General features: G+C 47.6%; 1 protein-coding gene across 1 annotated transcript; it reads right to left on the minus strand.

Moving 5' to 3' along the window:
- Positions 1 to 9,806: 9,806 nt before the first annotated feature.
- LOC141971133 (myelin and lymphocyte protein-like) lies at positions 9,807 to 12,566 on the minus strand. The gene is made up of 4 exons (XM_074928283.1): positions 12,480 to 12,566; positions 10,407 to 10,574; positions 10,112 to 10,246; positions 9,807 to 9,881 (listed from the first exon to the last, which is right to left on the minus strand). Exons 1-4 carry the CDS (start codon positions 12,564 to 12,566, stop codon positions 9,807 to 9,809), a joined length of 465 nt encoding a protein of 154 aa, XP_074784384.1.
- Positions 12,567 to 14,774: the final 2,208 nt, after the last annotated feature.

The following is a 14,774-nucleotide window of genomic DNA, read 5'->3' on the forward strand; positions in this document are numbered from 1 at the left end:
AATACTACCCCAACCTGTGGTATTAAACAGGTTGCATTTTTTATGGTTTTGTTTTGAATTTATAGGTGGTGACAGTTTCATTTGGATTTGCAATATGTTAAGTAAGGTGTATTTAGTATAAAACCCCCCAATGATCTTTATGTTAGCATGGCTGCAAAGACTGGGAAGAAAGGTCTTTTTGCTATTTTTAAGATAGAGTGTGTTCTAACATGCTAAGAAGAGGTCTTAGGTCTCTATTCTGACTTAGCTAAGTTGTATGCTTACAAATACTCATATAATGCTAATTTATATTTTTTTTACCAGGTTATGGTCTTTGTTGCCACCGAGCTATCATCACCATCTGCAAACTAATTGGCATTAGAGACATGTATGCCAAGGTTTCTGGATCCAAAACCTTGATTAACATAACCAGAGCTCTCTTGAAAGGCTTGACACAACAGGTGGAGTGCAGTCTCAGTGCTTCTATACATCAGGTCAGGGGACGGAACAGGATTATACTGTAATAGTTTTTGGTCAAACGGTTTATATTCTAGGCTTAAAATGAAGACATTTTCCAAAGAGCAAACAAAATCAGCCTGTGAATAATTCCTCAGCAGTTGTTTGAAGTTGTCCAGTCAGAAACAGTTGTATGTAACTGCCTGTTCCACAGCCAGGTGCCTCCGGGGGACATCTGAATTTTTGGGCTTTCATTTGTGGTATTTTTGGCGGCACTTGAAAAATCATGGGCAGAGGAAGTTGTGGCCCAGCTTTGGTTGCTGCTGCTTGTTTGTCAGCATTCTTAAGTTTTGTTGCCTAAGGACTGAATGTCACAGCTGCTTCTATCACTAGTATAGTTAAGATCTCTGAAATAATTCAGGGCAGTGGTGTCATTTCCTCCGACTCAAAGTGCTCACAATGGAGTTGTCTCTGTCTGAGCCAGCTGCCTGTAGTTGATGGAAAGATTCGATGTGCAGCATTTCATCTGAATTCCTTTGAACCCCAGCCTTAGGATGAGTCCGTCCTTTGGAAATTCCTGGTTATCTCATTTGGTCTTAGAGGCTTGGTAGCTGCCAGGATTTAGCTGCTTACTTTCCCAATACAGCCCTGCAAAGCTGTAGTTGTCAAATCTGCCACCCCGTCCTAGCCAACTTTTTCAGTTTAGCCTCAGGGGAGGAGGGCGTTATGATCATGTTTGCCTAATAAGATACTTACAGATGCTTATCAGTATCTGAGGTTAATCAGACTTGAGGAAGTCTGTCATACATTTTCAATGCATTGTCTCCGAGAAGTCTTTCATAGAATGAATAGAAGAAGAGTCTGCTGTATGAATTATTGCTTTGAGATATGTGCGCTTGATATATTTTATTGACTGCCCCGAATGGGAAAGATTTCCTATCCCCAGTAGACATTTATTCTGTAAAATGAGTGTTAACAAAACAACTTGTATGCAGGGAAGAGGTACAGTTAAAAAGAATGTAAATTCATATCATTATATTAGCTAATATTACCTGTCAGGGCAGTAATAAGCACTTTACTGTTGTCAAAGCCAAATTCATATCCATATCAAGACCTAAAAATGTTATTGCACATTACTGACATGCCAACATGCCTGCTTGTTAGCAGGATGTGCCTTTCTGGCCAGATCCTTTCCAGAAGCAAGTTCCTCTAGGATGCCTTGTAATGCTAGTGTATCTGCAGTCTAGCTATCTGGATTCCTGCTGCTTATGCAATTAGCTCATTTGAAACCCATGACGATGAGTCTGACGAATCATTTAATTTACACAGCGTTTAAACTGTTTAGTTGTAAATTACCTTTATTTTTTTCCTACCCCATATACCACATAGAGTTTGACCCGAAGTAAACCAACATCGGGCACCATTGCTTTGATTGCCTTTTCTCTTTCTTACTCCCAGGAAACTCACCAACAGCTAGCAAGCCAGAAGAGTCTCTGTGTAGTGGAGTTCCGGGAGGAGCAGGGCCCTCTGCCCTTCGCTGTGGCACTCCCAGAGGGGACTGTCCGTGTGGATCCCGAGCCTGAAGATGTAGTTCCTGACACAAAGCTGGAGTGGAGTGAGGTGAAAGACGCTCAGGGAATGACAAAATCTCCCTGGATAAATGTCAGATGGATGGCATGGTAAAAACTTCAGTCTGTCTCTTCTGCTCAGAGATGCAACTGGACGGGTTGTCTGGGCTTACATTTCAGAGGAGGGCACCAGTAGCGCTCTCTCATGCCATTCATATTGCTGCTCCCATGCCTACCATTCAGTAACATTGTTTGCTTTCCCACAATTCTTCTGACCAGTGTTCGACTAGGGACATTCAGATGGAAACAGCCAGTGAACATGACTTTGTCTTCAAGCATGCATTTACTCGATTCCTGAAAAAGATGGCGTTTAATCAACAGATCCCATGTTTCCTTCACAAGCTCTTGGGAAACTACTGAAAAGACTGTGAAAGCAATAAAGAATCCTCAGAATTAGTTCAGTGTGGGTTTGTTGGGGTCTTTTTTGCAAAATGCCAGTGTCTGGGAGATCTTGAAGCAAGCAGCAGTAGTGGGAGTTAATGTGTGCACTCTCCATCTCACTCTCTAGGCTCACTCGTTGGGGGGGGGGGGGGGGGAGCTGTGAAATCAGAAAGTAGAAGTTGTGTGTCTTCTGCAGGGGGGGATGGGGAAGGGGAGCAAGGTGATGGTAGGCAACAGCTGGACTTGTGCAAACACTGTTCATGCAAGTGGGGAGGTTCCCCAAATGAAGCAGAGTCCAAATACCTGAGGAGAGCCACCCCACTGTGGGATATCACAGTATTTTGACTGGCATTGGAACTCCAGTCCGGAACGCACAATCCAGCCTTTCTTATGGTACTCTTCTCTGCACATGTGCTAGGATAAGACCTAACTTAAATTTTCTGCCAACATAGAATCTTCAGCACTGCCCAGAACTCAGAAAGTGCTACATCTGTCAGAAGATTAAAGGAGATAGAGCTAGTCCATGATACACAGCAGCCTCTGACCAGACATGGAGTAAACCATGTAGCAAGATCTCCAACACAGAGGTACATGTTAGCTCACTGGTTGAAGAGGATCCATCACCCAAGTCCCACTAGAAGATAAACAGGCTTTGCATCCACATGCTAGGATACTGCTCTACCTGGCAACTCCATGTTTTTGTCTTGGGCATCGCAAAAGAAACAGTGGAACCAAACCTAAACGATGTTTTGTCACAAAGTATTAGAGCAGTCCAAGGCTATAAAACAAGTCAGGAGTTAACTTCTGTGCCTCCCAGTCTGTGAGTGCTTGTCATGACATTTCTCTGTATGACAAAAGGTGCTTGTACTACCTGTTTTGTTAGTACAGGAGAAAATACCGTGGAAATACTTCAAGACCAACCTGGGAATTTACATTTTAAGTTTGGATGTTAAAGACATTTAGGAGCAGTATTTTACACTGATTTCAATCCAGGTTTCTAAAGACAGCAGTTGCGTATGTACAGACAGGCATGGTGAATTTAATTGAGTGTTTTCTCACTTTGGTAATGGACGTTCTAATTCAAAGCCATGCCTGCTGAGCAGTTGGCTGAAGGCTTTATTCCTGTTTGCCAGCTCAATCTAAATCCACCCTCAATAGGACTGCAAAGTGTGCAGCTAGCAAGCTTTCTTGTAAGCAGCATATCAACGTACTGTTCAAGAACATCTGCTCACATTTAGCTTGCATCTTACTGTTGAGCAAAATCAGGAATGAATAAACCTGGGCTAAAGGAATCAAGTCTAGCGCATTTAGGTGACCCTCAGTTTGCCTTGCAGAAACAGAGCTGAAGTGACCCAAACCAGGCTCAGCTTGGGTACTAGAGAGAGCCTAAAGTGACTGACTGCATCAGCTGTTTGTCATTTGCTTCCCTGTGTTGCAGTGAGCAGATGGATTATGCCAGCATTTTCTCTCTTCTCAGAACTGGGAATAAGGGGTGTGTCAGTAGCAGGTGACTGCATCCACACTTGGAAATGACCTGCTGCTTCCTTGTATGCTGTTCTTGCCTTTCCTTGCCCAACACATATGGAGAAAGCCCCCCATATTCTGGCCTAAGATTGGGGATGTGGGTGATGTCAATGTCTCCAGCGCAGTGGGGTGAGAACGCAGAACCAGGCAGGTCCCTTGTGTGATCTTGGGAAGGGCTGAAGACAGACAAGCCATAGGGACAGCTTGCTGCTTAGCTAGCAGCACCCGCTGCAGACCAAGTTGTAAAGTCCAGCTCCCTCCAGCTGACCTGGGCCAGAGCGCTGTTCCTTGTGAAACCCGAACTGAGGTCTCACACCACATTTTCCCAGCTCATGAGGTGCATGGGCCATCACTCAGCACAAGGGTCATAGTCTCTCTTTTGTGAGTAGGGGTCTGCAAACAGGCATCTCCCTTGAACCCTTCTTCGTCACTCAGCAATTTCTGTAAAGGGGTGAACCAACACATTATTCTCAGTGGATCTTTTCTCCATCAGCCAAAGCTCTGGGGAGTGTTGGATTTATAGCTGGTGTCTCCAGGAGAAACCACACAACCCTCGCAGGTCCGCCTTGTGTGCTAGGAGAAATGAGAAGCTGTGAGATAAGGAAGTAGTAGGGTGAACGTCTTTTGCCTTTTCAGAACTTCAAAGTAATGTAGTAACTACAAATCTCCCTCTTTCCTCAAGGTCTGCACACTAGCTACATTGGCATCTGTTCCCATGACTGGTCTGCTCAGGACTACTCTGCCTTGCCTCTGCTCTCTGGAGGAGCTTTAGGGCTCTTCTCAAACCCACAGGACAATAACACGTTTGAGCACTTCCATGAGTAAGGAATAAGGCATTTCCATCCCTCAAAGCAAATGGGGTTTCAGTGCTTGATTCTGTTAGAATAAGGGAGGCCAAGGAGAAGGCAGGGGCCCTGGTCTCAGTGCAAAGATCAGAGGTGGGGAATGGACCATAGCTGGGTCAGGAGAGGGGGAGGCAGACTCTGCCACAGACCCACACGGAGCTTTGATCCCTCTGTAGATGTCATCTTCGGTGGGTTTCCCGTTTTCACAAGTTTGTTCCTACAGATGCTTGCATAGATGTTTTACCCAGCATACAGTTTGCTCATCACTCACAGATAAAGCTGACTGTAAAATAAGAAACATCAGCAACTCCTGAATTTTCCATGGAGCTGGCTAATTTTCTATTACGTGTCTTTGCTTTCAGGCAAAGCAAATTCCCATGAAATTCGGGAGAAGATGGAAATGCTTCTAACTCATTGCACCACTGGAGGCAAGGTATCCCATATAATATTTGGGGAACAGCTAACACTGTGACTAAGCAGCTAATTAAGCAAAAGCAACCAAGATTGCAATCTGGGCATAGTTAATGAATAGTTAAGTCTGTAATCTTGTTTTTATCACAGGATCTGAGGTTTTGTCTGCTTTCAAGAGGACAGTTTGTTTTAACCGGTCTAATTGCCTGCAGGCCTCCTGGTCTTGTTGGGAAAGTGGAGAAGAGCAGAGATGGAAACTCCAGTTACACTGCCAGTTGAAATCTGGTGGTGGCTGCAGGGATGCAGTAGGCCCACTGGTTTTAACAGTGTGAATGGCTTGCAAGTGCTCTGAGAAAAGGGCTGAGTTGTGGCTTTTTAAATGGGCTGCTCTATCTAGTTATGTCTGCAAGGGATTCCCAGGGATGGGGAGGACGAATGAAATGGTGAGGAGGAGGATGCTGAAGATGTGGTGCCAATCTGGGGGGATCTGGAAGTGTCTGAGCAAATGCAGAGCCTGGGATGGAGCAGCCCCATGTATTGGGCCAGGCTGGGAGCAGCTCTGCAGGCAAGAACTGCAGGTGCCTTGTGGTAACAAACTGCAAGGGCCAAACGTGTGCAAGCAGCACTCGGCAGAGCCAGCCGTCTCATGTTCTGGGGAGCCATGCTAACATGCAATTAACCCCAAATAGCTCCATGGGAGAAAGATCAAGCCTGCAGTGTTCATCGTGCCCAATGTTTCCAGTGAGGTGACAGCAAATTCTCAGGCCAGCAGTACCCTCAGGGCTCTCTGTGGGGATGAGACCTGGTGCACACAGGGTTTGTAGATCCTGGGAGATTCTCTGAGCTCTGGGCAGCATCTTTCCCTTTGGAAACGTGGAGGTGTGCCATTTTCCAGGGAGGGACCTTAGGCTGCCCACTTTCCAGGGCATGTGGGTCTTCATGGTTGTGTTGAGACAATAAGAGGGCTGGGCATGATGGGCAGTGGAGACCTCAGGGTGCTTTTTTCATTTTCTTTTCCTCTTTTTTTCTCTTCTTCCCACCAGGCAGGGAACATGCATGTTGCTGCAACTCCCCTGGCATGAGGTGCAAGTCAGTGGCCTGGCTCAACTGACTTGTGCAAACACGACTCCACAACCTCTAAGGTTATGAAGTAGGTATGTTTATTCAGCGCTGAGGCACACGGGGGATCGTTCCACCACAAACGTGCGCACCTCTCGTGGCACCTCGTCTTAGCTTTATGCTACAAAGCATCACATATTCATAATATGCCTATACATATGCATGACCTATCCCCGCTTTGTATTATAATGAGCCTGAATGTCATCTTCATATGTTCCGCCCCAGTCTCCTCCCAGTCGTGTCTGCACAGTGTGTCCCAGTGGTCATGGCCTGGGGTCGCAGAGATGAAGTAGCTCCTCTACCTCACTCTCAGACTTTTTCCCTCGGTTTCTTGCGCGGTCTCTGTAGCCTCCTGGACTCAGGCTGGACCTAGGGTTGGTTTTGGCCAGTTTTTAGGGCTGTCTTCCTATTCCATCAGGAAGCGTTCTCTCACAGCTTCCATCAATCAAGGTTTCCATATTGTTCAGCTCTCTGGCCCATCAACTGTGATCTATTATCCTATTTTAATCTTAGTTATCTTTTAACTAACAGGCCTCTAGTCCCTAGCCTGATCTCTAAGTCTTCCATCTTTATCTCTAAACTAAGTTATACCTTCATTTCTTGAGTGCCTAATTTCTATATCCTGTTTTAATTTCCTAGCTCATTTCACAACAACGCCACATCTCGCTGTGTCACTGTCCTGAGCTGGGGCCCAGCAGCCCTGTGCCGAACAGGGACCCTCCTTCATCTGCAAGCTGTTCAGTTGCATGAAGTTGGGGCCACATTGGGAGGGTTTCACTGCTTTTTATCCGTTACTTTGGATGCTATTGACCCTGCAGTGGCCCTTCCCTCTGCCCACCTTTCCCCAGGCAAAGACTTGGCCCGGGTTACACTGGGGCCACAGGGTCTTCGTCCCAGGGCCATGTCCACAACCTCACTCAGCCCACTCCCCGGCCACACTGGGGCTGGTGAGCACTCCCGTGCCAGCAGCACCCAGCTGTTTTTTTTCCAGTGCTGGTTTACAGCAAGGTTACACTAATGCTGGGGGAAAAGGCATCTCAGCACACAGGGTGGGGCCAGAAGCAAAGGGATGGGGTGAACCAGCACAGACTAGTGTGAACTGGTGTGTGGCAGGGAAGGGCGAAGCAAAGGGTAAAGCAAGGCAGAAAGAACGGGGGAGGAGAGATGGAAGCCCTGCCAAGACACAGGCTGCAAACGTGGTGGCCACAAGGCACAGGGATGTGGATGTGAGGAGACAGACAGCACTGCGCAGCGCAGAGGTGCTGGCCACACCTGGGTGCAGAATGTGGACAGAGCTACCACATCCCAGGGGCCAGGGTATGACTGCAAACGTCTGCCTTTGTAAATAGACCCAAACAGAAAGGTGTCCTCGTGTTTCAGTGCTAAATTCAGGGGCATTAATAGAAGAGGGCAAATCTGGGCACCAATCGTGCACACACACACACACACCCCCCCACACCCCAATGATGTGATGTTGAAACCAGTTTCACCAGGTGCATGTTAAGCCTTCAGAACCAAGTGCCAGTCCAAAGCGGCTGTGAGTTCCCTTCCTGCTCTGACCAGGGTTTTCTTTTTACCATCATCTTGCTGTTGTCACACTAACACAAGCAAAACAGGTCAGGCTGGTTTTCAGCAAGGAATAAAGGAGAAAAACAATTCAAATGTTTTCCTCATTGCAATAAAAAAGCCTCAGAAGTCCCCCCTGGATCTGAAGCAACAGCAGTGCCTCCAAGGCAATCTTTATTTCCCTTCCAGTCTCCAGTCCTTGTTATTATCTGGGAACTTCAGACTCAAAATGGAAGCACTTTCTGCCCCACGAGCTGGAAGGACTAATTTGGTATCACAGTTTATTAGGTACCTCTAACACACGAAAACATCCCTTCTTGGGTCTAAACCCCATTTAAATTGGCTCACTGTTGTGGTTTAACCCCAGCTGGCAATTAAGCACCACACAGCTGCCTGGTCATTCTCCCCAGTGGGATGGGGGAGAGAATCAGAAGGGTAGAAGTGAGATGCCTCATGGGCTGAGATAAAGACGGTTTAATAGGTAAAGCAAAAGCTGTGCACACAAAGCAAGATTCACTCCCCACTTCCCATCGGCAGGCAGGTGCTCAGCCATCCCCAGGAAAGCAGGGCTCCATCACGCGTAACGGTGACTTGGGAAGACAAATCCCACAAGTCTGAACGTCCCCTCTTACTCGTTCTTTACCCCACGTTTATATGCTGAGGATGACGTCATGTGGTCTGGGATATCCCGGGGGTCAGCTGTCCCAGCTGTGTCCCCTCCCAGCTCCTTGTGCACCCCCAGCCCTCTCACTGGTGGGATGGGTGAGAAGCAGAAAGGCCTTGGCTCTGTGCAAGCCCTGCTCTGTGTTAGCAACACTGTTTCCAGCACAAATCTGAAAATTAACTCTATCCCAGCCAAAACCAGCACACTCACTCAACACTCTGGAGTATTGTCAGCATTCAAATAAACGTCATCACTCAGACTGACCCGAGCTGGTTTAGCCCCTGGCCCTGGGTACAGATTCCCACAGGCTCCCCTTGCCACAAAAGCCCACTCATTCATGCCCAAGTTTGTGCCTCCTTAGGCACTGCCCTGTTACAGTGCTCCTGAGGCTGTACAAGGCTGTGTACCTGTGTGAAGCAAAAGGAAAAACAGCAGAAATCACTCTTGTCTATTTGCAAATTCAGAGCAAGCCCATCTTGCTCAGCGACACAGCGCTGGTGCATGCGAGAGCAGCCACGCACCGAGGACAAGAGTTGATTGCCTCTGTTTATTCAAGATGTTAATCTAATCATCCATACAATTCTCCTACAGTCTACCACACATTTTCGAAGTTGTATTTTGTAGGGAGGTTAAAGACAATGGTAATTCCTGTCATTATGGTTGTGCCTCATAATTCAGCAATACTCTTCAGGGGTTGCAATAACTCATGTTGCCCCTGATGCAAGTTAGATATTGTCTCTGTTTCTCATGAAAAGTAAGAGATGGCATTTCCAGAAACGGGGTGAAGATGTTCTCTTGGAAGAGCAGTTTTAGGGAGGGAAACGGGCTTACATGGAGGGCTGGTAATTAAAATGACCTGCTTTTGTATTTGTGGTGGGTGTTCAGGCTTCCCCTCAGAGCAATAACAACCCTGGAGGCCTAAAGGTGTGGTTCAGGGAGATTTTATCACTTTGAACCCAAATATATTATTCCTTTTGAAGCTGGATGTTTTTCTATTTGGGCCCAAATTACCAGCATCAAACTGTACCCAGCCAAGAAGAGACTGGAGGGAAATAGATTGTGCCAGGATGTAGCTTCCTCTGGGAGGCTCTTTGTCTTCATTGCCAGGGTCGCACATAAAAAGCTGCTTGTTTATACATTAAAAAACAAAACCCAAACCCAGCCTGGAAATTGCAGTTGTTAAACAGCTTTCATGTTCATGAGGCGACCACAAGACACACTTGCAAGAGGCTCTTAGGAAGATTTCCATCGCAGGAGTGAGAACACCTTATGGATCACGTACATCAGTGTAGCTACGAATGCAAATACCTACAATGGCAAAACACATCAGCCAGTTAACTTATTACATGGCATGAGTTCCTGCACTGAGCAAATACCCTGTGATGCGCTATATCTCTATTGACTCTTGCACGTGTGGAGGCATTTGTGCATAGCAGGACTGGGATTAGTTTCATTCCTGCTCCTATTGCTGGTGCAAGTAAAGATTGGCCCTTGCCGCTCCACAGCCACATTCCTTCCCCTGCTTGCCAGGCACTCACCACAGCAGCGATGTTCTCCCGGTAGACAGTTGTTACCAGAGGGTTGGTAGACAAGCCAGCTTCATAGGTGAAGTAGGCTTCCAACACAGCAGCACTGAGGTAGAACAGAGCTGCTGTCTCCTGACAGATGACATCCTAAGAAACAAGGATCATGCAGTCATTTCCAAGGAGGGAGCACACTGCAAAGGTGGGGGGGGGGGAAAGAGGAACCCACACAAGCAAGCACCAGCCTGTGATTTGGAGTGCCGTAACAAGGAGACAATTGTCTACAAGTGATACCAGGGAGGGCACTTACCAAGGTGACCCAGGAGCTGCTGCCCCCGTGCACCCCGCAGACGTAGAGGCACAGAAGAGTTGTGGACATAACAAAGCAGAACACAGAGACAAACATCACCCAGCCTTGCAGGATGGGTAACGGGACCTTCGAGGATGCCACCAGGATCCAGACAAGGCCCCCAAAGATCTGCAAGTGAAAGTGGGAGAGAGGGAAAGCGTGGAATAAATTGGTTTATCCAGAGCAGAGCCAAAAACCGTGCACACCTCTGGCACTGGCACTGCACGTGGCAATAGCCCAGGGATGCCTTTGATTTCTTCCCAGCCTCCACTTGAAACTGGGCATTTAGCTGGGAGCATCTGCCTCTGATCTTGACCCCCCAAAAAATCTTGCTGTAGCCCTGCCCTCTGGTGTCACACCCTCCCCACATCAGTGTGCTCAGGAGGCTGGTTCAGACATTTTTGAAGGCTGGTTTCGATGAACGGGAAGGCTTATTTCAGAAGGGCATGTTTGCTTCACACCCAGTGTGGCAGGATCATCTGAGCTGCAGGCAAGACCTTCTGGCATTTTTGTAACTGCCTTAGCGTTTGAAATGAAATGCCTTTTTCTTTTTTTTTTTTGTTTTGTAGTCACCATAGGAACCGCTGCAGGCAACCTCAGATTCCACTGAAGACTGAGAAACTCTTTATCTTTCTGAACGCTGTGATTCAAGGCAGCCGCCTCCTTTGTACACAGCAGAGATAGTACAGTTGCATGACCTAGTGTCACACACCTCCAGCGGTGGAGGAATCCAGTTATGCAGCATTCCCCTTTCCCCAGGTGGTTCCTGAGCTTTTAGGATGCACTTTTCCAGAACTTACCCAAACCAAAGGATAGGGTGCTCATTTTTGTCTCCTTAAGCAAGCTGCCTTACCAAATCCCCTGAAGACAGATTACAAGCAAACAGTTCAAGGCACAGACCTTACCGTGTGTATGCTGAGGCCAGCAGCACCAGAACTAACACAACCCTGTGGTGGGGTGGCTGGCAAATGTCTGCCCAGCCAGAACCTTCACAGGGACTTTTCACCTTCCTTCATGCAGCTGCAGGAAACCTGGAGCTTGCTCTTAGGGCCTGGGCACAGAAACTGAGTCCCTAGAGCATATTTGGAGGAGCTGAAGGAAAGCCTTTCTTTACACATTGGTAATGCCTGCTTCAACCCAACTCCTCTTTGCTTGACTGCTGTCACTAGGAGAATTGAAGGAAATGCTGTAAATCCCAGGAGTGTGGACTGAGTTGTGTTACAGGGAAGGATTTGGCCCCAGATGGCAAAATTGAAGTTTTTAGCATGCGATAATCCGAATACCATCCTACAACACTCAACTGTCAATGCTGGATGAAAGTCCCCAGGCTTTCGAAAAAGCATCTCAAACTTGTGAGAAGAGCAGGTTTCATGGGTGGGGGCAGAGGACACAGGAACTTTCCGTATCAGTCAGTGCTCACAGCAACCGCTTTTAATCACCTGTGCCAAATCTATAAAGATTACGATCTTCTCCTGCTCAATTAAGTTACAATATGGGAAGAATTTACAAAGTGTTTGTTCACCCTTTGCTTATCCACTGTTGCCCACACACCCAGGTCCAGCACGTTGCAGCTGAGCAGTACAGCTTCAGCAGCCCTAGGCTCTTTGCTGCTGCAAAAAATTACCTCAGCAAGCCTTTACTCCCTGCTTTAAGCAAGCAGTTTATCCTCTGCCTGTATCAGCTGATAAAATCATCTTCCAGTTAATTAAGTGGCTGTTTGGCAACCTAGTTTAGACCCACCAACAACCCCTTCAACTTTTAGGCAGAAAATTTCAAAAGGTTTTCAGAGCACTGCAGAAATCCCCTGCAGACTGAAGGAGAGCTTCAAAGCCCCACCCTGGGGCTTGTGGTTTTCTTTGAGGGTGTGCTAGGTATCAGGGGCTGGCCCCAGACCTTTGCGACCTGGGGACCTGGCGGGGCTCCTGGACCACATGCTTAGCACCCATTCTCGTCCCTCGGACACCTGCAGCATGAAGCGTGCTGGATGCCCCACAAACAGCATCTGCCTTCCCCCAGGGAAAAACCAGCACTCACAATTTCAGGAATGAAGAGCACATCTGGGAAAGTCGTCAGGACGGCCAGGCCACGGGGCAAAGAGGTGGTGGAAGTTGCCGAGGACATTGCGAGCCTCTCCCACGGTGACTATCAGTCGCTCTGGCTCTAGCTGCTGGAGGTAGCTGCTAAATGCATCCTTCCCTCCCTCTCTCTCTCCGTCTTCCTCATTCCCTCCCCTTCTTCTTGCTCTTCCTTCTTCCTCCCTCCTTCCTGGTGGCAGGTGAAGACAGCTGTGAACGGCACAGGTGTGGCCAAACCCTGTGACCAGGAGCTACTTGGTAGCTGACAGGAGCCACATGTGAGGTTTTCAGGAGATACAGACAGCCCTGAGGCGTTTTGAGCAGAGATGTCTCTACACAAGCTGACCGTGCAGGGCTGTGGGGAGTTGCACTGGCTTAAATCTGAGGACAACAGCGAAGACCTCCACCTATCCAGCTGGGTCCCTTCTTATCCCCTTTATTTGCACAGGATGTCAGCTTGTCCCCCAGCCATGTGAGCTGGCCACAGCAGTGGGCACAAGAGCAGCTGGCGGCCAGGGCGAGCCAGGACACGCCAGCTACAGCTGTGAGAAATGTCTCACAGATAGACATGCATCCCAAGACGAGGGCAGTCAAACTGCAGGGTGAACTACTTCTGTTGTCTCAGAAGGAGATGGGATATGCCAAGGTAACAAAAATTACCTAAAAGAATGAGATTTCCCAAGCCATTTGGCTTCCTTTTTTTTTTTTTTTATTTTAGCCTGGAGTCTATGGGAGTGAGTCATTCCCCTCTCCATACTATGGAGTATTCACTTCTTTTTAACGTGCTCACTTGGATACCCAAAAAACCCACACAGCTTCAGAAGCTAAGGCCAAAGGCATGAAACGTCAGGGAAAGGAGCAGCGTGGCAACGCGCATTGCTGTGGACCAGTGACCCGTGGAAGAAGTGCCCATTTCAGCCAGTCCCTATATATGGTGCTTGCCCTTCCGCAGCTGCTCCCGTGCGTGAGGCTTTGGTGCAGGGTCCGGAGCAGGAGGTCAGAGGAACTGCCCCGTTCCTGGCCCCAAGTGCCCGGTACACGCAGCTCCAGTAATTGCCACCATCAGCTCTGGCCTGGAGCCTCCAGCCACCCCCCTCACAACCGCAACAAGGGGCATGTTCAGCCGCTGCTGCTCTGCTTTCTGCAAGTGCATCAGCTGGTGTCACAGCCCTAGGGCAGGAATGCGGCGCCCTGGTGTTGCATATAAGGTGACAAATAAATTTGGTAAGAGATGAATCCCCTTGCGTTCTAGCTGGTCCTCAAAGATTAGAGGTGCTAGGGGCAGCTGGACCTATCTCCTAATAGGTAGGCTGATTATTGCCGTGACTAGAGGTCTGAAACCGGATATATGAACTGCTTGTATGCCGTAGGTCTGGCCACATTCAAGAGAAGCAGTCAGATGCACGAATAGTATGGTTTATTCTTATGCAACATTTACAGTTTCTTTGAGATTGCCAGCAATAAATGCACTATACTGCAGAATGGCTATATAGCTCTACAAACAAAAATGAAACCGATTGCAATCATACGCTTAATTTCCCAGGTAGTCACTTGGCATAGATGAGGCTACAAATTTTACCAAAAGGCATCCCTTTCTGGGGGGGGTGGGGGGTGGGGGTGGGTGAGGAGAACAAATCCATGATCTGTCCCTCTGATTTGCTATCGAATTCTCGTCCCTCTGAGTTAGGTATGAACTCGAGGTAGTACTTGTTGACTATTGTGTGTTTTAGGAATCTAAATGTCTCCTTGGGAAACACTGTCTGTTACCAGCATCTTTGTTTCTAGCGGTACACACGAAACAACGTTCAGGTTCTCTTCATCTAAGGCTAAAGCCTACAGCCTTTGAAGAATGATTGCACTGTCAAATACTCTACCTGATGATGAAAAGACACTGATACAGCTTGAATATTTGACCATCATCTTCACAACGAATTACCAGGGAACCAACCCCAGGCTGAGAATGAATGAGGACTTTATTTCACAAATTGTGTCTGAATGGTGAATGAACTGAACCATTTGCAGACAACTGGCAAGCAAAACATACCATGAATATGTACTTCATATAAATTCTTTTGAATACTTCTTCATCTGTGCAAGCAAGTAGAGAGACAGTTCCTCTGCACAGCTGAGGCAGAAATTTTTTGGGCATCTGCTAGATTTCTGTAGGGCATTTGAGAACCCAGAGTTTGTGCAGCTGGTACAGATTTGAAAAGGGTCTGATGGTAGGTGGAAGACAGTTAGCTTGAAAATGGCT

This window comes from Athene noctua, chromosome 1 (assembly GCF_965140245.1).
Source record: "Athene noctua chromosome 1, bAthNoc1.hap1.1, whole genome shotgun sequence".
Classification (NCBI taxonomy): Eukaryota; Metazoa; Chordata; class Aves; order Strigiformes; family Strigidae; genus Athene; species Athene noctua.

What these genes read in the sequence shown, in the direction of transcription:
- LOC141971133 (XM_074928283.1), bottom strand. Translation starts at nt 12,566, where the DNA reads ATGTCCTCGGCAACTTCCACCACCTCTTTGCCCCGTGGCCTGGCCGTC. An exon ending in TGCTCTTCATTCCTGAAATT is followed by an intron (nt 10,575 to 12,479) that starts GTGAGTGCTGGT and finishes TTTCACTTGCAG; the next exon opens with ATCTTTGGGGGCCTTGTCTG. An exon ending in GGGAGAACATCGCTGCTGTG is followed by an intron (nt 9,882 to 10,111) that starts GTGAGTGCCTGG and finishes TTGCCATTGTAG; the next exon opens with GTATTTGCATTCGTAGCTAC.